The following is a 24,922-nucleotide window of genomic DNA, read 5'->3' on the forward strand; positions in this document are numbered from 1 at the left end:
GAGGCAGACTCAGTCTTAACCTCACAGGGTTGTTGGTTTTGTTTGTTTGTTTTGTTTTGTTTTTTTTTTTTTTTTTTTTTTTGGCTTGGTAGTCTTATATACGCACTTTATCTAATGCATCATACACAATGACACCTAATGCATCTTTACAAGCTCATTATGAGAGAAGTCAGTCTCTTCTGTTCCCAATTTATAGGCAGACAATTTGCAGCAGTGACTAATGAAAAGAACTGCTGAATCACATTTTGTTGCAGTTTGTGGGGCTGAGGCTGTGAGGACAGTAGGTGCTGCCCAGACTTACCCTCAAAAGCTTGGTTGATGATTCCAGTTGCTGCCTCTTTGTCTTCAAGGCAGTGGTTGAAGCACAGTGGAGAATGTCTTATCTCTTGCAGTTTGTCCTGAATATAAAAGAAAGTAGGTCTGTTCTGAGGCTCTTGGGCCCAGCATCTTGTGATTAAATCACATCTGGAAAGGAAAAAAAGTGTTAAAATACAAAAATTAAAGATAACAGTCATTCATCTCATCACTTGTCATTAAATCATCTGACAAGCAAGTTCAGCCTAGGTTTTCAACTTCTGTTTTCAACCCATGTGGTGCAAAGATTATCACCAGCTGCTGAGGGAAGGAAAAGTAGATTAAAGGTCCGTTGTCGGGAATACTCATTGTGAATACTTCCAATTTTTCAACAATGGGCATTTTTGAGATTGGGAGCATCTATAACATTGCAGGAAAAAAAAAAAAAAAAAAAAAAAAGTAAAGAAAAGTCACTTTTGCTATTAATACCTGCTCTCACCACTCTCACCTAAAAACTCACCAGCATTTTCTGAGAAAGGTGACAAGGAAATAAACCTCTCACAGAAAAAAAAAATCACTAAAACCAAACATGAACTTGAGGTTATCAACTTAATTAATTATTCTTCAACTCACATCACCTCAACTTCAGGGGAAAAAGCAAATCCTCCAGCACAGAAAAGTTAATTTAGACTTCTTCCTCCAGACTAAAGCAAATAGGAGTATTTTCCCATCAAAGGCAAAAATGGCATGAGTTTCCTCTGGGTGCATGGATACCAGCCTGCCTTGAACAAAACTGTCGGTACCATTCCGAAGAAAAACTGCCGTTCTTGTTTGTCTAAAGGATAGGGCTGATTTACATTGCTCACTTGAAGGCATGAAATGTAGCAAGTCCTGGCTACACAAAACCAAATCCTACAAAAGCCAGGGGGAGCCTGGTTGAAAACCAAAATGCAGCCAGCACCTGGATACACCAAGTGTTGAGAGAGGAGAGGTGTCTTAGGGTTTCAGAACTAGAGTGCAGCATTTAAGCAGTCAGTGAAAGGATGGTTCAGGAAGCTGTTACGGGAATGCAGAGTATTCACCTCTAAGCCCTAAGTTCAAATCCTCCCTGACAAACAGCTTCAGAGACTTGCTGCTATGTGATACCAGGCGTTACTGAGTTATGTGAAATGAATTGGCTTGCTCGGATCCTCACTTATCCATGTTAAAAAGGAGACAGCTGTCCTTCACCACAATTCAGTGTTTTACAAAACTCTTGGTGACAGCTGAGAGAAATCTCTCTATTTCTGATTTTTGATGATATTTTTTCTCAAAAAAAAAATAGAAAAATAGTTTCAGAATGACATTTCATCAACCCATATAATGCAGTTGCAGAGCTGACAGTGATTTTGGCTTTTCAAAAGAATTCAATGAAATCTTGAAAAATTGTTTTAAGAATCTAAAAAGTGATAGTGACTGCCTGACACTCTGAATCACTTCCTCTCTTACCTACTTTCAGGTGAACTGGTTATTGATGACACTGGAAATATAGATGGAAAATTACTGAACTGGACTCAAAATGAGGTGAACTAATCTGGTTTTCCTTCTGCTGACAAAAAATGTCTGTCACATTCAACTCAAAAGCCAGTCTTGGATGCTGGAAGCCAAATGATCGACTTTGTTGTCAGGCTGATTTGCAGTATATCCAAGAAAAGAACAAGAGCTCAGGTGCTGTGCTCCAGGTTAGCACCTGGACCCTGAAGAGCAAAGCCTTGTGCAAGGTGTAGCAATGAAGTGTTCAGAGCTTGCTTTATACACTGCTGCTCAGATAGAAAGGAATAAACAGCCATTAGCCAGCAGAGGGAGAAAGAAATAAGAAATGATACATGAGTCACTTATGAAACAAAAACTTGACAAATGTAGATTCTGAATATTTTTGCTTTCCTAAGACCAACCTCTGTCTTTTTAAATAACTAATCTTTTTATTGGACAATCTGCTTTACAAAGCCATTCAGCTTTGTTACAGGGAGGAGATATTCAATGAAGAAAACAAACAAACAAAAAAAGAACTGGCATTTTCTCATTTTGATTATGTTCCAAAGTCTTATTTCTTAAATCAAATTACTTGAATTACTTTCTGGTTGTCTTAAAATATTAATACTGGGTAGAACAGATATAGTCCATAAAGTATTTAATTTAGATAAGGTTTTGGTTTCTAATGACTGAAGTCAGAAAATATCTGCAAATTTTGCAGGGACAGCTATTTATGGCATGATGTTTAGATTTCAAGGCATATGGTAGCATCTGAAGCTTTAAGTCACATGGCATAAACTTTACTAGTCTGCAAATGCACCAACATGAGACCTATCAAGAGGGTGAAAGCCAGGCTAATGTGCCAAGATGTACATGAATGACAGCTTAAACGCTTTCCTGTATTTTCTTGGGGGCCAAACATGCACTAGCAAATATCATATTGCTTTAGTATGAGGATCAGAATCAGAGGATTGCCCTACATCTTGGGGAAAGCCTTTCAAGAAGAAATGAAAAATAACAATTCCAGACACATCATCAGTTTTATGTTAGATTTAAGAGCTAGCCTGTACACCTAGATGTACACTTACATATGACAGCTGTGTTTTATCTGGGCTGGACAGCAGGTAGCCATATGTCCAACAGAGCTGCATTTGTGGAGAACCTAAGAGCCTGGAAAACCAAAGAACTAATATAGAGTAGCTGACACTGGGGGTTGAAAGTGAACTGCTCCTGAAATTTGCTTTAGTGCACAAAATCTACAGGACATTACCAATTTTCTCACACACAAAATGGAAAATATCATTGATGCGGGGACTTCCTTAGAAAATTAGAAAATTTGTTGGAATAAAATAGAGTCCCTGCCCTCACTTGATGCACTCTGAGCAAGCCTTTCTTGTCCCCCACCCTCCAAAACCTCCAGGGGAACTTTCCTACAATTGAAGAGCAAAAGTCTGTAGTTATCAAAAGTTTCTTCAGCAAACTCAGTCATACAACTCTGCAAGGGTGAGAGCATTTGGTGAAACTGCAGCTTCATGTCAGTAACTGGCACTGCACTTGTATAAATTCTTCTGATTACAATTACAGCTTTTCATGATTTCATGAACCTCACCACGCTCTTCCATGCAAGCCTCACACCGAGGTGAACAGATGCATGTCTCTGACTGCAAAACTAGTACCACTCATATATCTGATTCATATTTCAATAAACATAGCCCATTTACAGATCCCAAAGCCACTTTTTCAATTTATTACCAAGCTTTACATATCCATACTTCTCTAGAGGAAAGCAGATGATTACTTCTTGAAGTAATATCTTGTGGACCTGGAATCGTATCCTGGGGAAATGAGGGGCAGAACCTGTCTCCCTTTGCTTCCCCAAAAAAATAAATACAAACCCACTTCCTTAATGCCTTTTACACCCCGAGGTTTCTGTGTCAGCCCTACTTGCCCTTGCAGTGTAAGCCTACCACAGATTCCTAAACACTTCTCAGCTGAAGTAGTTTGGCCTTTGAACTCTCTTCCTATCAGTGATGGTTTGTTTTGTCAAATGACAATGAGCAAGCCAAAGTGCAGAGGAGACAATTACTGACTGCTGATGTCCTGATGCAGGTTCAAAACCACATGGAGGAAAGCAGGAATGTCAAGAATCCCAGCATGCCATTAATGACTGAACAAAGTAGCAAAAAGCTATTTAGGCTACTGACAGAAGCTGTATGCAGGTGCTGAGTGTTGACCAAATGAGATAAAAAGATGGTACAAGAATCTAAGAGCTCATTCAGCCCCTTGGCTTTCAAAAACTAGGTTACAGCTATTAGGTCCTGATCCTTCAAGTTACAACATGTGGACCTGTGTTTAAGGCCTACCTGCTATACTAATTTCTGAGATCTGTGACTTTAAAAAAAAGAAAAAAAAGAAAACTTCAAAGTTTCCTTGGTTATGCTGAAGATCTGGTCAACCATTTTAAAGGCAGCTTATAAGCCTCCATGTAGGTCTGAATATCAAACTAGTTTCATGAGTATACCTTACCTACCACGCTTTTATAGTCAAAGGTCAAGTGTGAGTCAATCTCTTACAGAAACATTTTTCAGCAGAAAATACTGATAAAGAAATTGTTCTTGGGCTCTCATTTGTTCTGTCACTTCCAGTTTGAACTCTGTTCTTAAACAAAATCCTAATGTCTTTTTAGTTCTTCCAAGTGTTGATGTTTCTTGCCCTCCTCCCTCTTTTTTTTTTTTTTATTGTTAATATAGTATTTCATCTATACCCAGATAAATTATCATACCTTCTGGAACTGAGAACATTGTAATTGATGCAAGACCTATCACAGAGATGTGGGCTTGCCAATCACAGAATTACTCTCAAACCATTTTCTCAGCTCCAGGAGTAAGAATTGTGCACTTTGAGTAGCCTTTTCTTCCATTTGTAGAACCAGCTGTCAAGTGCATGGCTGAGACTGCTTATGCAGAGTGGGCGTATAGAAACTGAGACACAAAATTAGACAATATTGAGTGACCACTGGGCTCAGGTTCAACTTACTCCTTCATACACCTCTGGCCAATATGAGTTTGAACCACTACTTTTTTCTTTTTTTTTTTTCTTTTAATTGCATCTGTGCTCAAGAAACAGTTGGAAATTGAAAGCTTTGTTTATCCAGCTCAGTTAAAGACTAACCAGAAGTGCAGAATTCACTTTTGTTGTTTAGCTTCAATTTTTATTGTTGTCTTTTTTGACAGAGTTTTTCAAAGAGAGTATGGTTTATTTTCCGTATATATAATCTAACGTTAGCCTATTTTCTACAGCTATCAATGAGAAAGCCAGTTATATCTGATACTGTAGGCACATGGTGTAAGAGGGACAGGTAAAATCTTCCTTACAGTCATCTTAACTTCTAACCAATACTGAATTGGTTGATCAGGCATTCTCAGCCTCTTATCGCATTACTGCTGGATTCATGTACAAGATTGAATTTATATTATCTCTGAAATCCTGTTTAAAAGACCAATATGTATCAGCCTTTCAACTTCAAGACTTAATTTGCAGCTGAAGTTCACATTCACAGGCTGCACTACTGGATGAGTTAGTAGCAAGCTGGCAGCTACAAGTGCAAGCTCTTCTGTCTAAAAACAACAACAACTAAAAAGTAGGTTGTTGAACTCTGAATGGGTGTAAGTAGACTTTCAAAATGATGGTCTGCTGGCAATAACACTCTTGATGTCTCATAAATATTATCAAGAATATTTAAACAAAATTAACTTACAGGTCATCGGGACAGTTACTTGGAGATTCCAACCTTCCTCCTGATCGTACATGGTGTAAAACTTCCATATTGGAGAGACCTGGATATGGCTGTTGACCCAAGGTTAATGTTTCCCACATTAAGACTCCAAAAGACCTAAGAAGCACCAACAATGCATTTTAATTACCAATGTGATGACAATCAAGCTCCCTGTCAACAGTTAACTAAAATGACTCTAATTGAAGAATAAGACTCAGAAAAAATAAGAGTAAGTAGTTTTAATTTTATGTGAAACAATTCATACATCCTTTAGCCAGCCTCTGAAATAGCTAAAGTAAATATGTGGAACAGACACATTTTCCCAGACTGAAATGGAGCTTAGAAGACACTGAGTACCCACAGCTTCCCTGGGCACTACTCTCTGCTTGAGCATGCCCTCAGTTAAACAGGTATTTAGAAATATCTGGAGTTGTCATTGGAAATATAGACACCTACAAGGTCTCTTAAGCACCACTCATAAAGCAATCAGTGTCTCATTGTGTTTGGTATAGAGCATGAAATAGTTTTCTTAGATAAATGCAAGAGTGGTAATTAAACTAAGAGCTGCAGACCTCAGCAAGAATAGTGTGCTACAGCCAACCCTTTCCTATCCACAGTTACCCAATCTAAAATCATGTGAAACTCAAGTTTAAAGGATCTGTTTTGTTTTGGTTTGGTTTTCTCTAGGCCTCCTGGCAGCGTGTCTCTGCTTCTTCACTAAAAACCCAAGCCCATCCATATATGCACTTCAAGTAAACAAACACAGCAAACTACCGTGAACTTCCCCTGATGATGCTGAGAAGATTGGGATTCAAAACAGCAAAGTTGCCAGAACATGATAAAATGATAAGGGGAAAGTATTTGCTGGTAGGAAGGAAATGTCAATTAACCTAATGGAAAACTAAGTGGAAAGAACAGGATGCAAGCAGTCAATTCACTGCTCAAGCAAGCAAAAAATCACATTGTAGGCCTTGTACAAAATTATTTGATTGAGTGACACTAATTCTTTCCAGCCAGAATCCAAGGCTAGAGCTTAAACAGTAAGTAAAGAAATACTTCCATGCGGGTACTGTCCTGGTGCCAAAGTTTTTGTTAGCTCATGAAAATATCACTTAGGAAGAAATCTGCCTTGGCTTATAAATTATTAGAGCTGGAAATACACAAACTTATTATTGCTGCTACAAACCAGTATTTTCTTACCGTGGGATTTAGTATTACTATCCCTGCTGTTCTTGCCTGCTATAACTCACCAGACATCAGAGCGATTTGTGAAGACACCATCAATGAGGCTTTCAGGAGCCATCCATCTGACAGGGAGTAGGCCTTCTCCTCTTTTCCTGTAATAATCATTTTTATAGATATCTCTGGCAAGTCCAAAATCACCAATCTTTACTACGCGGGAGCAGCTCTCATAGCCCTTTTCAGACACAAGGCAGTTGCGAGCAGCCAGGTCCCTGATTTGTAAGGCAAAAAACAAGAGGATGGAGTTAACATTGCAGAACAATTCAGGTCAGAAGAGGCCTCTGGAGATCAGCTGCTTCAACACCCTGTTCAGAAGAGTGTCCACCTCAAGATTAGATCAGGTGTCTGGGGCATCACCCAGTTAGGTTTCACATATCTCCAAGTTTGGAGATGCCACAGCTTTGCTGGACAACACATTACAGTGATTGATCCTGCTCATTGTGAGCAATATTATCTAATTTCCCTTGCTGCAGCTTATTCCTATCACCTCTCATTGTTTCCCTCTGCACCTTTGAGTCTGATGTGGTGTCCTCTATGATCATCCATTTAGACAGATGAAGACAATAAAAGGATCTGCCCACTTGCCCTTCTCTTTGTTGTAAGGGATAGGATTCTTGCTTAGAGTGCAATGGGTCCTGGGTAAGCAATTTCAACAGAAAAGCATCACATTATTTTAATCCAGTGCTCTCACTTTTCCTGTTACATTGTGACACCTTTCCCAGATAATTACTCCTGTAAGATAACTACTCCTGATACTGTGGGTAAGCCTTGGAAGGCTAACGAAATAAGTTCTGTACCTGTGTATGAAATGCATTTTCTCTAAATAGACACAGCCTTTGCAAATATCCAAGCATATATCCAAGAGGTCAGTCACTGTCAGTAAGGAACTCTGGAGCTACAAAAAACAAAGGCAGAAGTTACCCATGACTTCCAGCTTTACAGACTCAGAATAACAGCCTCCCTGTACAAAAGCAGTATTGTTTTCTCTTTGAAATTTATAGGATTTTTCCAAAACAGGTGCAAACTATCTGTATGCCAATAGAGCAGATGCTAATTACTTGCAGGGTAAACTGCTAAATCACAGCACTGCAAGGCAGGTGAACACATCCTGTTCTTTGATTTGGGGTTAAGAATATCCTAGGGACTTCAGAATCACTTCGTTGTTTTAGTTGCAGAAATGGGACACCAAAACTTTCCTCCCACTATCATATCAGGTTTGCTTGCTGCTGTATTAAGAGAATATATTATTCCAGTAGAATACATATTGATAGACTACGGATTGATAGAATATCACCTCAATAATGACTGTGGATTTGATGCGATCATCTACACAAATTAGATGATTGCTACGATGCTATAAAATTCCAGTGTCAAGCCCCTTTGACATATAATCCTACCATTCATACTTTAAATCTACATTCTACTTATGAAAATTAATTAACCTCTTTCTTAATTAAAGAGATCTATTCTTTATTCTTTTCTTTTCTTTACTGTAAAGACTTTATGGATACAGGCACAAGGACAGTATCTTCTTATGTGCTTGGATTCTGCTTATCACATTATGAATATTTCCACTATTCAAAGCAGAAAAAAAAAAAAAATGAGGTCTAGTGGACCAGATACACAATGTATCATATGTATGATGATCAGATATCATTATGTATAATCATTTTTCAAAACACTGTTCATGGTGTTCATAGAAAGGAACTCAGCAGACATATCATGACTGAAAAAAAAAAAAAAAAAAAAAGAGAACAATTTCAGTCTGATGACATTTAACACAACATTCAATCTTCTTCACAACATGCTTGGTCAGCACTCAACACTGAGGTCCCAGGGCATTAAGGAACAACCAGGTCTGAGCTTGCAGATGCAGAAAAGCTGGACATCAGCATGACCTTTGAGGAAGATTAAAACTGAGAAACAGTGCGAAGCTACAGGTTAAAAATAGAACCCTCAGGGTCTTTATCCTACCTTTTGCTCTCTGGCTCCTCGTAAATAGCTAAGGAGATCCCCTCCTTCCATCAGCTCCAGTATAAGGTACTGAGGTTCATTTAACAGGCACACTCCAAGTAACTTCAGAATGTGGGGGTGATCAAATTTACTAAAGAGAAGGAAATGATGTAAGATTATGTATGAAAAGTCCAATTGGTTGACAGTTAATAATTTTCATATAGCTCCAAGAAATGAATGAGCAGTTTAGGATTTACAAGCCTGCCTCTGCCGACATCATGATTTAATAACTTAAAATGCCAGAACTTGCTCACTAAGGGGACAATTTCACGGACAGCCTTTCAAAATACAGATTTACACTGTACTTTGACAAGCACTCTAATATATGCACACATGTTAAAAGCAGACGTCATCATGTTTACAGGAAGCAAGGCAAGGTAGCCAAATGGCAGTCTCATTTAGGAATAACATGAATTGCCATCTGTACGTTAAAGGTATCTCTATTATTTTAATAGAGTATTTTTACTACAGTAATCACAGTTGAACTATTGATTTGAACTATTGAGAAGAATGACAGTACATTTTCCAGAGAAACAAAATATGCACAAGAACCTGCAGATATGCTAGTAATGCCTGTGTCCAGAAAAATGGGATTATGACAGAGCAATCAGTCCTCTGAGATCTAGCACTTTTCAAGGAATGAAGAACATTTATACACTTCATCAGTGCCCGTGTTTTTACAACCACATTTGTTGTGTTTAAAAATGGTTTTCTCTTCACTCTGCTGTGTGAAAGGACTTACACCATCAGACAGAGAAACCTGACTCTGTTGCGGAAACTGATGGTGTCTAAAGGGCTGTCAAACGTACCAGAGTAAACAAACAAATACAACAGAGGAACATTTTCCTTCTAACCTCTTTCAATTTGCGTAATCTTAGGTGTGGGCAAAAACTCTTTAGGAACAAGTATGATTTTGAATTTGACAGTCCCACCCCCCCCAGCCTCCAGCACATATCTCAATCAGACAAACTTTAGCACTCTCAAGAACAAAAACAGAGAAAGGAACACCTGGCACTTTCCTTACAGCTCACACAGCCCTTTCTCTACTGAGCTGTCATTCCTTAGTTCCCAAGTGATGGGATACACCCAGGAATTTGCTACATATATTTGTACACAAATGACCCACCAATCACCAGTATCAAATGACTGTTTGAAATACTGATACTCACAGCTTTGCATAACAATAATAGAAGAAGCCAATAGTCCTTGTTTAACCAGGACAGCATAACACCACTGCTGAATTTTAACACACTTCCAAGAGGCAAGCAACTTTTAAAGAATGAACATCAGGGTTTGTAAACAGTCAGGTCAATTTATGTGCCTTTTCTACCTTTGGTTTAATTTGAGGCCTCATAGATGAACATCAAAAAAAGTGCCTAAGCCCTCCAGGAGGAAACTAAATCACTCTTTATCACATCAAAAATAAATGAATAAATAAATAAAACATGCTTTTTTATTATTATTATTTAAAGACTCCCATGAATATGTAACACTTGAACTTTCCTATTCTCTTCGTTTCTTTGTCTCATTGGATTGTTATATTCATGGGCCCACATTAGTGCTTACATTTAAATGTAATTTCCAATAACATATTTTTCCAGGAATTCTCATTTTGGATTAATAGCTGGAGGAAAAAAAAAGCAAAAAGCAAAAAAAAAAAAAAAAAGGGGGGGGGGGGGGGAAGCTTTAGGGACTTTCATATAATTTTCATACTACACAGAAAAGTGTCCCTAACCAGGTTTATGACTGCCAAATAGATAGACTGTAGGAAGTTTACACTCAACTCTTACTCTTCATCATAAATTTAGATTGTAATGACATGATTTCCTTTTAGTTTTCACAAGCCTTTTCCATCATTCAATGTATAGTGTATAATAACACTCAAAGTAATGCAAGATTTTTAAAAAAAACAAGTAAACAAAAAAAGACTACTGTGTAAAACAATTTCAAATTTAGAATAGCATTTATCCTGTACAGGAAGAAGTCTTTCACTTTTTAAAATATTATAATCCTGCACTCATGAAACAGAAGTCAAAGAAGTGCAGATCAGCACATCTGAAACCCTAACTGTACTCTTAGTTTTATGCTATCAGCTGAAAACTTCAGTTCAACTTCTACTGTTCTCTCTGGAAACTCTGGAAAACCAGACTTCTAGCTAACACACTGACTTTTCTATGTGAAGTTATTGCACAGTCTATACACATTATTTTTTGGGGTACACCTTAGTAGAAGAAGCATGTGGCAGCCTCTAGTGGCAATTTATACACATTTAAAAAAAAAAAAAAAAAAAAACTCCACAGCAAATTGAAACTGCAAGGCATCAGTTTGTTTTGGTATATTTATTTTCATAAATATAATATTAAAACAATATTAGACAAATGTTGCCCATTTACCTTTAACAACTAACTTAATTCTAGTAAAGCAAAGATATTGAAATATTTTTCAGGTCCAAAAACCAAAAGATCCATGACTCGAACTTGCAGTCTGCATCTTAAATTCTGTAAAAGTCTTACAGCTTTATTTTCATGAGATTCATCAGTAGTATTTTTTTTTTAGCAGAAACATGAGAACACCCCAAAATGCCACACTAATTTGTTTAGAGAAAAGTGTTGCTCTCATTCCTCTTCAAGGCCACCACCCTCATATAATAACAGCTTTAAATGGTACCGAATGGCAAAGCTATTCCTACCTCATTAAGTGTGCCTCCTTCAAGAATTCACTCTTCTCTTGGTCTGTTGCACCCCTCTTCAAAGTCTACTCAACAAAAAGCACAAGTGTAATAACACTTAGGTCACCACCACCATTATCACACAGTGCTTAAGAAAAGCAACCAGACCTAGACACAGCCTTTCCTACACAGTATTTTCCAGCAATCATTACAAAGCGATAGGTTCAGCTTTAAGCGACTTGCAAGAAATCCTGCAAGAAAATATACAAATCTTGCAATGTCTGTTTTGGTGGTATAACCTCTGAGCCAAATCTCTCTGCCCATCCATTCTGTTGCCAGAGCACTGTACAGCTGCAATTACCTTGACTGCTACTTTGGTTTCTCCTCTTCCATCTGCCAGGATATCTACTGCAGTTCCTTCGTACACCTCTCCAAAGGCTCCACTTCCTAACAATTTGTGTAAGTTCAGTTTGTCCCGGGGGAAAGCTGGCAATAAGTCAATCTCAGCTTGAGAAGGAAGAATGCTACAAAACAGCAATACTAGTCACTTGTTAATATTTAAACATGCTTGAAATGTTATTAAATTTACTTCTCAAATGAATCTGGTACTACTTGTCTCATCGGGTACATTTAAGGGGAGTTCAGATGAGATCTAGATGTTCTGGAATTTACTGGAAAACACCATGTCTCCTTCCCTGCCCCTGCATTTGCATTTCTTGCCAAAGTGAGTGTGCAGGGTGGGCTAAAGGCAATCCAGGCCAGGATATGCACCAGGGAGGCAGCATGGCAGGGCATGCTTCAGAGCAGACCTGCCCTGCTGTGCAGACGTGGCCCTCAACATCATGTCAAGGCATCAGGGATGGGCGCACTGATAAAAAAAAAAAACAGTCCAGTGAAGTCCTTTTACATATTTTTGTCCAGAAAATGTATTTGCTTCAAGGACATACCTGACAGCATAACAGGCATTGGCTAGTCCCACTGCTTCAGCCATCCCCCTGAGTTGAGCTAATTCTTTATCTTCCTTAACAAGCACTATCTGCCCGATTAAGGACGGTTTTCTGGATTTCCTTCTTTGGTACCATACTGGAACAGAGAAGAAGACCACCAGATATTTCACTCTGAGAGTACACCAGTAAGTGAGTAGACTACAAGTGTTTTTTTATTGTTGTTATTCTGTTCAGCATGATCCCCCTTGTGTAAGTAAGACATTTCCATCTGGCCACCACCTTTTCCCATGGAAGACAGTCAACTAAGAGATCAGTCACGTGCCCACTTGTGAATGTGGCAAGACCCAATCCCAAAGGGCTGGTGCAATACCCCAGGGAGAAGACTAGGAATGAGAGGGCAGGGCCATTAACCCAGGGTAATCTCTGCATCCTTCCTTCAGGGACAAAGTAGAAGAGGAAAAAAATGGAAACTTTTGAAGAACAAGTGCAGTACCCAACTTGAGAATTACAAAGTACAAGTTTTCATAAGGATACAGGAATGTCAGAGCTCCTTCAACATTTCTGTGCTCTCCCTGCAAGGAATCAACGGCAAGAAATGCCTGAGGATGAAATCCTAGATACTGAAAGTGTAACCAACTATCTCTAGGGTTTTGAAAGACGAAAGCTCACAAATTCCCCCCAGCTCCCACACTGGGGATTGTTCAGCATTTCCCTAAACCTGGAGGCCCATTATCCCCTGTTGTCTGTACTACCTTTTTCTGGGGTCTGGCAAACCAAAGATATGCAAAAAAATTCAGCCACATACCGAAACCGAACAGCATAACCATACACAAGCCCAGCACAACCGCTCCAATCACAGCAACAATATCAATGATGTCTGGGTAGGTCACAGTATCTGTTAAATAGAAGAGGAAAACTGGTAAATCCCTGTGTACATGAACCGTATCAATATGACAGAGCTGAGTAAACCTGAGAGGACCCTTTAGCTGCTTGTTGTTTAAATGTTTTGCTTTCTACAAAGCTCTCTTATAGACTATATGGAGACATCTACATTTGGTCAAACTAATTCTCCTCCCCTAGGTCTGGAGTATTTTTGCAGTGATGACCTACTGCATGTATGTAACAAGAAAGCACTAACCGCTTGACCACTCACAATGGGATTTTCAAAAACGCCTCCAGTGTGTAGGTCTAACATTCTAGCTGGTGGCAAGAAGTAATTTTCACATCTTAACCCATCACAGAAGCTTGCATTTACTTCAAGAATCATACCATGATGCATAATGTAGGGCCACAAAGACAAATCAATATAAAGGAGCAGAAACAAAGTTCAGGCCCATGGTGAGCTAGGCTCACCATATGAATGCTACCATATGATCAGCCACTTAGACACATTATTTTACTTGTGCAGCAAATTCATCATAAAATAGCAGGTCTCTCTTCAGAAATAAGTATAATTACTCTGAATAAAACACTTGATTAACAGAATAAGAAAGTGCAGGACATACCTTTACTCAACACAATATCCTTGCTCGTGTCACTGTATTCACCAAGGCCAAGCACATTTGCAGCTGCTGCTCTAAACTGGAAAGTTCCTTCTAGGTTCTTGGCCTTCCATGTGCAAATACTGGCACAGGAGCCATTATAAACCACCACCCACAAGGACTTCATTTTGTTGGTGCTGTCAGTCTGCTTCCTACAACAGGCACATCAAAATTACCTCTGTATGTTAATGCAGCGAGGGCTGCTTACTGCTTCTTCCCCTTTCTTCAGTTCCACAGCCTTCACAAAATCTCTCTGCCTGCATGAAAGCTCAATCTAGTCATGGAGTTTTGGCTACAGCGCAGAAAATTGCACCATGCCATTTCAGCCATGCTAGGAATCACAGATCTTTCGCTTGTCATGGGAAATGTAATATTAGAACATTTTAGACATACAAAGCTACAACACATTTTCACCTGTTTCAGTGCACAGCTTAGAGCCAAGATTTCAAAACATTCTTATTTAGCTTTCAGGAAAAAAAAAAAAAAAAATGTGTACTGTTAGAAGTTTTTGCTTTCCTGGGCCTAGAGTAACTCAGTGGCTCTTGTGCATCAGGTTTCACAAGCTAAACAGGAAGCAAGTCATTGGCAGTGAAGACACAATTCTTTAGCTAGTCAGTTTCCCATAGTATCTGCTGACTGCTGCGTATATTTCTTCCTTTCCCCATTGGACTGAGATTGATTGCTCACAATAAATTCAGAGGTGATTATTCACCAACCAAAAGAAGACCACGTATTTAAACTTGAAAGGCCATATCTGAAATATCTTTTCATGTCACACAGGACTGTAATATTTCATGTGAAATGACCTTCGTAAGCATGTCAATCATTCTGCCAACATACTTCAATGCAGAAAAAAAAAAAAAAAAAGGCCAAATATTTCTAAACTAAAAAGACATGTGAAAACTATATGTTCATGTTCACATCCCTATCATAGCTGTATGAAAAACAGGGGTTGTTTCAAAGGGCTACGCAAATATGTTCTAGAATACTATAGGTCTGACTTTACCTTTTTCTAACTGGTGTAAAAGTACCATGAAGTTCAAAGTCAAAGTAAGTCAAAAACACCAGTGTATGCACATTCAAACTGCATGACAAAAGCATATTTTGTTAAACTAAAAAAAAAGCCTCGTTGATACAGTACGATTCAGAGATGAATACGAAGCTGGGCCTGGAGAACACAGCGGCTAAAGCACAGCCCCAACACAGGCCAAGGGACTGTCCTTTCTTTTCCCATCCAAAGCAAGCCAGGTACAATGTGGCTGCTGGCATATCAAAATTATTGTGGTCTCATAGCATGCAGGTCAGTGCTGATGTACACTCACAGAACTGTATGGAAGCTTACAGCACCAGGAAAATATGTCTGGGTGAAAACTTATATAAGTAAAGTATGCTCAACTCCACAGCGCTGTCAGTCCTTAACTTTCATAAGCACCAAGTTAACTGAGGAAAAATAAATACCAGCTGAGTTTAAAACCTTGCTTCCCTCTATCACTGCTCATTTAAAACATTATAGGAATATCCCAGCAAATGGAATCTCTTCAGTTTTAAATAGTGCCTAAATTAAGCCTTGCACTGACTGCCTTAAACAGATCTCTCCAGAGTTGTGGTCAAAAAAATAAGAAATTTCAAAGTCACTGCCTCATTAATATACTGTAACCCATCCATACAACCTTGACAATGCTAGTGCAGGAATAAGTGTGAATTAACACTCCGTGGATGCCTAATGAGTGTTATATGTATACTCCAGAAGATCTGAATTTGCTGACAGAGCACTATAAAGATTATCTAGTCATCCCATGTTGATGGGAATAGCTTATGATCAATTTTAGCAACTTTATAATAGCTTTCTGTGGGCCCCTTGAATGCTAATATATTTCTACATACATTTTAGCTTTGAATATTTACTGAATGCTAGAAAATTCAGATTTGAAAGTATTTCTGAGTCTTCTAATCAACAATATATATCCAAATATATGTATCTGGATACAACCATGTATTTCAGGGTTGGTCTGGAAATGTTGCTAGTTTATATTTTCTTCTATGTTTCCTAGAAATTTATGGAAACAATGGCTACTTGTATTACCCAAGGAAGAGATCCTATGGGAATGGCTGTTTCCATCATTGACATTTCACTCTTCCCACCAGGACCAAAGCAAAAGCCCTTGAGATCTCAGATCCATATTTCCAAAAATGATTAGTTGTATCAGGCATACTTCAAATTTTCCAGTTTCAAAAAAAAGTGATGAAGCCTAATTTTAACACAGCCCCATAAACCTTCTGAAAAATCAGAACAATTTCAATTGTCTCAAGTTGGATACTTAAAATGGAGAAAACAAAAAGTGCTAGTCACCTCAGAAATTTCATACTTCTGCTCTTAGTCTGTACAAAAGTCCAAGCAAAGATAATTTTAAAAACATAAGCAATAAACTCTGAGGGATTTTCCAAAATCTCCATATTGGTTTGGGCTCAAAGGGCAGCTCAAAACTTATTTCTTAGCTAGCACACCAAAGTTGAGGCATGTGTTGCAGGCCTAGCCTGTGACTGCTATGCTAATTTCCCAAGACACAGGCTTGCAGACCATGTGAGTTGTCTGGCAGTGGCAGAGTAGCCATCCTGCTCTCTGTAGCTTTCTACAGCCCACCCTCCCATCACCCTTGTCTTCACAACATGCAGCTTTCACAGCCAGGTACTGCTGGGAGGCTTTGTCTGCCTCTTAACAGGGAGAGCACGCATGCAGAATATCTGCTGCTTCCCATGGACCTCGCTCACATCGCTTCTGGTTGCCCTTTTCTCTCAAAGGTAGACAGAGATTTTCCCTGACCTGTGAATGAACAACACTCCAGTGCTTCCTTGGAAGGAAGTGGATGACTATAGCATCCTTGGCACCCAAATTAGCCCACCTGTGCATGTAGCTGGAACAGCCAGACACAACTGCTAGGAAAGCCTCCCCCTGCTTACCCAGGTTTGTTCTGGGCTGCTCCCTAGGTGAAGAGTGTCTGCACACATGGCTTACCTGCTTTCTAAGATGTAGTAGGTCAGGTTGCTCCCATTGTCTTCAGCCTTTTCCCACTGTACAGAGTTTTTTGTGTATTCTGCTCTTTTGGGAGTTCCTGGCTTACTAGGAACACCGGCTTTGACCAAACAGGGAAGAAACAAAACATTTAAAACATGTATACCAAGACAAAGAGCTAACAGACATGGAACAAAATTTGGACATGTCCATGGCTGTTTGTATGTTCAGGTGAACCAAGAATCTAGATTAATAATCCCTATGGAGAATGAATCTTTGGCTTTCTCTTTGTGATGGCCAAATTTCAAAATTTTCACTCCCATGCAGCCTTTCACAAGTAGCTGTGAGTTCACATGTATATAGATATTTCAATTTCCCTCACTCTTTTCCTGTGCTACACTTGAAAGTAAATCTTAATTTCTTTCCTCACATTACTTTTGCCAAGATGGTATATTGTTATTTATTTTTTAAACACACAAAACTATTGTCTCTTAGTATAAAAAAAAAAAAATTGCCTGCTTTTCAAAATATTGTGTTTGATTATTCATGTCCTAAAAATAGTCTTAGAATCTTGTTATTTTACACTATGTCCTTACCTGTTGTTTTAAAGATTGTTGAAGAGGAAGTACTTTTCACTCCCGTAACATATACTACTGTCACTCTTACAAGATAGTTGGTAGAAGGAAGAGTTCCTGTGAGATTACACGTGTAAATAAGACCTGCGGTGCTGCATGTAGTGCTTGCAGGAGAAAACCAGTCACTTTTTGTTTGCCACTAGAAAAATAAAGTATCATCATGGTCAACATTCTTGCTCTATTGAAAGTAAGTCCATCTCTGGATATATTAACTACTTTACCACCTTTTATTATAATAGGGGAGAGATTATGCATGTGTTGTTTCAATTACAGGACTTCGTCTTCTTAGAGACCAAGGACACAAAAACTAGGTTTTTTTCTTTGTTTTCAGGAGACCTACAAATCTTGGCAGCCATAAAGGACAACAGATTAAGTGACCCCTTTGCCCAGCCAAAAGGAGCCTTCCCCTTGCTTAGCTCTGTGCAGTTTATATTTCTGGATCACTGTGGTGACATGCCCATGAGTTCAGCTTGCCACGATGCAATTGAATGGAGACAGTTTAGTTGAGTTGTGCTATGACATTTGTTTTAGGGCAGATGGGAAATGTCTGGTATAGGCCTAATGGATCTGATTATCTATATTAAGGAATCTATGTGATCCAGATTAGCATATGACATTTTCTGTGTCCAGTGGTCCAGAAAGTAAAACCTGAAGCTTCCATCCATGCTGCTGTCACTGCAGCACTTCACCAGTCTGCACAACCAGGCCTGTTTTTCTCTTCAGCATTTCTCCTAACCTCTCTAACAGGAAAATAAAATGCCAGGTTGTAGCTGACATTTAGTGCTGAAAATCCTTTTCTTTACTTTCTTGTGCAGAGTGGACATACGATTTGTAACTACCAGCTGGGTTGGGGGAGGGCAGTGAGGAAAGAGGGAGGGGACTATACTGAAACAGGAGACCCAGGAGGAATTCTGGATGGGTCATCCAGGATGTCCTTTGGCACTGTGGAGCATTGAATGCTGCAGCTGCACTCCCCCCTTGTTCCTGGCAAATGCTGCCTCCATCCTGCCCCTTCTGAGTCACTAAGTCTGACGTCACCATGCCCAAATTAACCACTGAGGTTCTTCATAGATGTCCTGCCACCCTGTCTCGCTCACCAGGAGAGAAGTGGGTTAAGTTTGATCTGGAAAAAAAAAAAAATATATATATATATATATATATACAAACACCTCAGGAGTATTTTTACCTTACGCAGCTCAAACCAGAAGCTGGTTCCATTGACATGCAGAGGAGCTTGCCATTCTAGCTGGAAACTGGTATTTCTGGGGAATATGTTGACAGGTGCAGGTGGAGTCTCAAAAGTTTTTGCAGTAACAGGGACACTTTCAGAAAACCAGTTCTCATTGGGATGAAAAGCAAGAACCTAGTAAGGAAAGAAATGAACTGCACAGTACCAGACCAGTTGGAAAAGGTAGCTTTAACAACTCAAAATGTTTGGAAGAATAGCTGTTTTCAATCAACACAATATTCAGGCAATATAGGATGAAACATTTTGAGTTCCACATCTTCAGCATTACTAATCTTCAGGCTGGAAGTTCATGGTTTCTGGAGTTCCCCTCCTCAGAGTCTCTTCTGAGTTTCTCATTCCATCTTTCTACCAAGACTCTTCTCTTTTTAGACCTTTCCTAATTTCATAGGCTCTTACACCAGCATGCAGATGTTACATGTGCACATGCTGGTCAGCGTTCTACAATCACAAAAACATGAGGTGAGAATGTGCCTTAGCACACTGCCTTCCAGTAAACCACAACTAAATATGACGTGTTTGGGTATGCATACTTACATACATTCATATAGGTTTATATGTGTATGTATATATATATATATATATATATATATATTCCTCATTACACCACCTAAATTATTAACAAAAGCACAAAATCAAATTTAGGACAGAACAGATCCCCTCCAGCCGTCAGCTGAATGTTCTCGTAGGCCAAGGGTGAATTCTGAAAACCACTCTAACTACATGCATTTGTGATGGATTCTGCAGTGTGAATTCTGCAGACAACATGTACTTGGCTGACTTCTAAAATGTCTCTCTGATGATAATCCTGTTGTCCAGGTACATCATTTATTCTTTTCCTTTTAACATAAAATTGTCATCTGTAAAGGAGGAAGCAGTATGTTTTGTTCTTATGAACTCGCACTGCACATTTTTATTCCCGTATTTTCCTCTAGTTGCTTGTGTACCAATTATTTATCGTTTTGTTCAAATGTAGTCCTACTGAAAATATACATAATAATGCATTCAGCTATCGAAGTTACACAAAGTGGTCTATAATTTCCTTTTTGAAGCTAGGCATTTTCTTTTTGCTAATTCAATGGGACTTCCTTGCTTCCAAAAATTATAGAAGATAATCTTGAATGTTCACAGACAATTTGTAAACAGATCCTTGATGTTTTAAATACATCAACTTTTATAAGTATTCTTTAAGCTGATCTTTCATCCAAATTTATTGTGCAACACTTGGTTTCATGCCATTGTATTAAATACCTAGATATAGATGTCCTGTTCCTCAAAAAAAAAAAAAAAAAAAAACAACAACAAAAAATAAATAAAAACTACTAGATACTGCAACCAATTCTTCCTACATTTTCTTGGTTTTATCACCACATTAAACTATTTTCTCTTATTCTTACGGCAGTGACATGTGCTCAGGCAGGTAATACTGACATTACTTCAGGAGGCTGCTCCCCCTGCCCCAGTTGCCCACACAACCTGTCTGCCTGAGTTACTGTCTGACACCATAACCACACAAGCCACCAAAGTTTTCATGTGATGTTGATATGGGAGTACACATGAACTGCAGCTGCTGACAGATGAATATTCCATTCTGCTAATCATCCTGGGGCAGGTCTATTATTATATTTTCAATATTCCTCTAAAAAACTTTCTGCTTCAAATTGATAGTTGAAAAACATGGATCTTCTTCTGTCTGTGACTTGCCTAGACAGTGGAAAAGAACTATTTTTTCTACTGTACTGATAGCATCATATGCCAACAAAATCCAAAATCAGATGGTTTGCAACCACCTTTCAATATTCTTGTCTACAGAAATTTTCTTAAAAGTCCTCCAAAGAACGAAGCCCATGCTTACATTTTTAAGTTATAGTCATAGTTAATCTTCTGCATTTGTTAAAGGGTCAACATTGATATCTTGGTTTTGTTGTGAAGCTTGCAAGCAAGCTATATAATATGCTGTTATTTTAAAAGGTGGCTGCTGCAAAACAGAATCAGCATTATGTACTGTCAGCTATTAATTCAATCATCACTTATATCTCCATGGACCTGTCAGATACTTTTTTCTTTTATTGGACTAAGAGAATTTTTTTTTCCCCCTAAGGAAAAACTATTTGTTACATTTTTTTTAAAAGAAAAAACAACAACTGGTGAAATGGCTGAGCCTGCTATTAATAGTAACAATAGAGAGTTCCCTGGTATTGAAATGTTCAGACCTTTTGCTTTCCCAAGAAAAAAAAAATAAAATCATTTGACTGTGACCTATTTGCATAGCCTTGTTTATTGCATTTTGTAAGCATTTTACAATTAGGCCACAGTTCTAGGCCTCCTCCTTGGAGAACAGAGGTTTTCCATCAGTTGACCCTCTCTTAGCATGTTCAGAGTAATTCCAGCAACTATCAGAGCAATTACAGCAGGATTACAGTAGAATCTCCTATTTACTTTTGAGAGCTGTGATATGGTCATCTAATAAAAAAGATCTCAGTTTTAAGGATTTCACCTGATAAACCCATGTAGGAATAAGCTGTTATACTTAATTTTCCTTAATCAAAAGAGCAAAAGACTGAGAGAATTCTGCCAAGTTTTGAATTCATATTTTCAAAACACGAATATAGATTTATAGAATGGCAATTTAACAAATTCCAGGTTAGTGAACAAACAGGTTGTGATTATACTGTTTATCATTATACCTTGAATAAATTGTTTGTTCCGGACTGGAGTCCAGTGACAGACCAAGCAAGTGTCCCATTTGGAAATTCACTTTTTCGTAAGGGTGTTGCTGGGAAAGGAGATAAAAAATTGACAGATATTTGATAGCGGATGGATTCCAGAGGTCCATTTGGCTTCAGAGGTTCACTCCAAGATATGTTGATAGTGGTATCAGACAAAACCACTGCCTTAATGGAATCAACTGCCTCTGGTACTGAAACAAAAAGGAAAATGTATCTACCTTTAAATATCAGTCTCACTAGAGTTGTTTTGTTTGGTTTATTTTTAGAGAAATAAAGACATGTCATTGAGGAAGAAAAACAAATTATAAATATGTGTATATGGTAGTATCCTTGGCTACTGTACCATGTAAGTAAGCAAAAAAAAAAACAAAACTGTCATATACCTATATGTCCTATACCATTATAGTCATATCGCAAAACTCCTCTTCTCTCCTACTTTACTAATCAGTGTCAGATGTGAGTTTGTGATGATGTTTACTTGGTTATACACTAAAAAAGTACCTGTACACTATCCCAATTGGAAAGTCTTTTTTTAAACACAAAAGTCTGAAAGAAGAAAAACCTAAATTTGAAAATATCTTGCAATACTAGTTAAAAGATACATTCAAAGATACATTAAATCACTGAGCTTGGGCTCTAAAAATTGTGCAGTTCCAATATAGTGTGAAACTGATTTATTTTTTGTCTGATCTAAAAGTTAGAAGTTAAAGTTTCACTTTATACCAAAACCTCTAGAAAAATTAAGTTATTGCATAGATTCTATGTATTCTTCTTTCTTTAAAAGAAATCATTAAACACAGGACATATCATGAGCTAGGCCTTTGACAGAGAGTTTAAATTCACCTAAGATGTCACTGTTAATCGTAATTCAAGAGAAGATAGAGAATAACATAGCAAAACATTGCATTTCCACCTAATATAATAAGCTTTCTAAATGTTGGAGATGCGCTAAATCCATTATCTGTGGTGAACAGAAATACTGTATTCTGGACTGCCAGTAACTTACACACACACACACACACACACACAAGAAAAAAAAAAAAAATTGCAAATACACCATGTAAGCATGATGGAATTAAAAGGGCTATTAGATAAAAAAAAAAAAAGGACCCCCCAAGCTCATTTTTCATCAGTCCATATATGCTTCAGTTCTTTGTTTTGTCCAGTTTAGAATGTAAAAAACTGGGTTGTTGTAGGTTTGTTGTCCATGCCAGCTGGTTAGTCACTAACCTGTTTTTGAAAAAAGCGATCCTTCTATTGAATCTTTGAGATAACAAACTTTGAACTGGTATATGGAATGCCCCAACTCGGCTTTTTTTTTTTTTTTTTTTTCTATTGAATTTCTGGATAGGTAAAAAGCTAAAGTTTGCTACACTATCTAGGTTCCCAACATATCAGAATGATGAGAATGTATGCTATAATTTATACATCCCCAGCAAGACTGCAGGTTATTTAAGTGAAATGTGCAGAAGCTGCAGTGGTAAGACAAATTTCTTGTTTCACTAGCTAAAAGATATGTGGAGGAAGAGTGACACTCTGTGGCAAGAGCAATGCATTTATTTTTCCAAGTTTTTTTTTTTTTTTTTTTTTTTTTCATTCCTCTGTCTTACTGTTTGTTTAAAAGTAAAGATTAATCCAAGCTTCTTTCATTTCATTACAGAATTGAGGGAAAGACAGAGGGAATGCACACAGCTTCAGAGGTGCGAAATAGCATACACACTTCAAGTGGCTCTAGTAGCGTCTGATTACAATTTAAACTAGCAGTTACATTCATGAAATTGAGAACATAGGTGCTGGGACACATACACATTCTAGTCACAGCCAGTTGGAAAATTTTCAACAAACTGTGAAAAGATCTGAATGTTGATAAAAATACCTATTAAAATGCTCACGTTTTGGGATATGTTTTTTTGTTTGCTTTTTTTTTTTTTTGTTTGTTTGTTTGTTTTGTTTTGTTCTAGGACTTTATTTTGCTTTGGTCATACTGTTTTATTTTGCCCCAACTAGAGAAGCCTGTTCTGAGTTTCATGTTTCATTTGACTTGAGCCTGAAAAATTCCATTTCAGTGGTGCAACCCAGTCTCCCATTTCATATTCTACCTTTATATTCCTCCATGGAAAGTGTGTACATTGCTGTAGGATGGCTCAGTTTACTACACAAAGGAGCAAAAGTGTGAATTCCTGCCTCAGTAATATTCAATCTTATTCAATCAGTGGATCATACAAATTTTACAGTGGATTTCCCTGCAAAGAATTGAAATCCACTGATCATTGGCCATCTTTTCTTACCTTCTGCAATGGACTATTTAGAGATATGCTAATAGTATTCAGAGATCTACAAAGGATGTGACTCTATTTGCGTGATGCTGCAGACACTGAGAAATCCAATTAAGTGATAAAAAAATAGCAGGATTGGAAGATAACTTCCAAAGTCTGGTACCAAAAAGAGGAGTGGCAGCATGCCTCCATCTCTTGTTTCACTTTTCTTTCTGGGACTTGACAAGAGCTTCAGGGAAACTGGGACGGTAGCTGTTCAACAGTGCAAACAGGAGAGTGATGTAGGGGGTGGGCAGAAGTATTTTCCTGCCCTGATTAAGGCATTTCAAACTATAGCAGGCAACTAGCTCAGACTAGTAAGGTTATCAAATAAAATTAAAGCTTAAATTGTCTTCCTACAAATCTCAGTTGCCCTTTTGGCATTTGAGGGCCATTTTGGTATCAAGGCAGATGGGGGCAAGACCCACATCTACATTAAAGTGCAGCAGAGTCAAGTTTCCTCCCTATGCCATGTCCCATGTTTCATCAACTATGACAAGATAAGCAGTTGGTAGGTTTGCACTCAAATAAGGGTCTGAATCCACCAACTAAAACATTATTGGTTTTTTCTAGTTAGAAAGGGAACTAACGCAGCATCAGACCTCTGTTCTGCATTGGGAACTCCAGAACAGGGTGGAGAGGATAACTGTGAAGGTAAAGGGTGGAGAATAAATGTAAGAAAGTGAGGAGAAGAAACAGTAAGATACATGCTAGTGATCAGACAAAATAGTAGCATGCTACCTGCAGCTGAATAATTAACATTGGCTGAGTAGTCATAAATTCCCCATAACGTAACACAGTCCACAGATCAACAGCATAAGTGTTAAAGAAATTCCTCATATCCTGTTCTGGAGAATGTGTCCTAAATAAGTGTATTTAACATGACAGTTATCTAAAAGAGCACTGAAGTGACAAACAGTCCTTTGGAGTATATCAGTAGAAAGGGAGACTTGCAAAATCCTACACTCAAAGCAGAAAGTAGAGGAGATGTTAAC

The 24,922-nt window shown here is 38.2% G+C and overlaps 1 protein-coding gene across 1 annotated transcript in view; it reads right to left on the minus strand.

Annotated features, from left to right (window-relative positions):
* Nucleotides 1-24,922, minus strand: part of ROS1 (ROS proto-oncogene 1, receptor tyrosine kinase) — a 77,835-nt gene that overhangs the window by 10,712 nt on the left and 42,201 nt on the right. Inside the window, exons 30-43 of the mRNA XM_032185199.1 lie at nt 21,571-21,803; nt 18,824-19,000; nt 17,599-17,776; nt 17,006-17,123; nt 13,957-14,144; nt 13,257-13,346; nt 12,452-12,587; nt 11,866-12,028; nt 11,526-11,590; nt 8,798-8,927; nt 7,621-7,718; nt 6,832-7,035; nt 5,564-5,698; nt 302-465 (exon numbers count right to left, since the gene is read on the minus strand). Coding sequence (XP_032041090.1) covers nt 302-465; nt 5,564-5,698; nt 6,832-7,035; nt 7,621-7,718; nt 8,798-8,927; nt 11,526-11,590; nt 11,866-12,028; nt 12,452-12,587; nt 13,257-13,346; nt 13,957-14,144; nt 17,006-17,123; nt 17,599-17,776; nt 18,824-19,000; nt 21,571-21,803 — 2,079 coding nt within the window. The remainder of the gene's footprint in view (nt 1-301; nt 466-5,563; nt 5,699-6,831; nt 7,036-7,620; nt 7,719-8,797; nt 8,928-11,525; nt 11,591-11,865; nt 12,029-12,451; nt 12,588-13,256; nt 13,347-13,956; nt 14,145-17,005; nt 17,124-17,598; nt 17,777-18,823; nt 19,001-21,570; nt 21,804-24,922) is intronic.

The sequence above is a fragment of the Aythya fuligula genome, chromosome 3, assembly GCF_009819795.1.
Source record: "Aythya fuligula isolate bAytFul2 chromosome 3, bAytFul2.pri, whole genome shotgun sequence".
Classification (NCBI taxonomy): Eukaryota; Metazoa; Chordata; class Aves; order Anseriformes; family Anatidae; genus Aythya; species Aythya fuligula.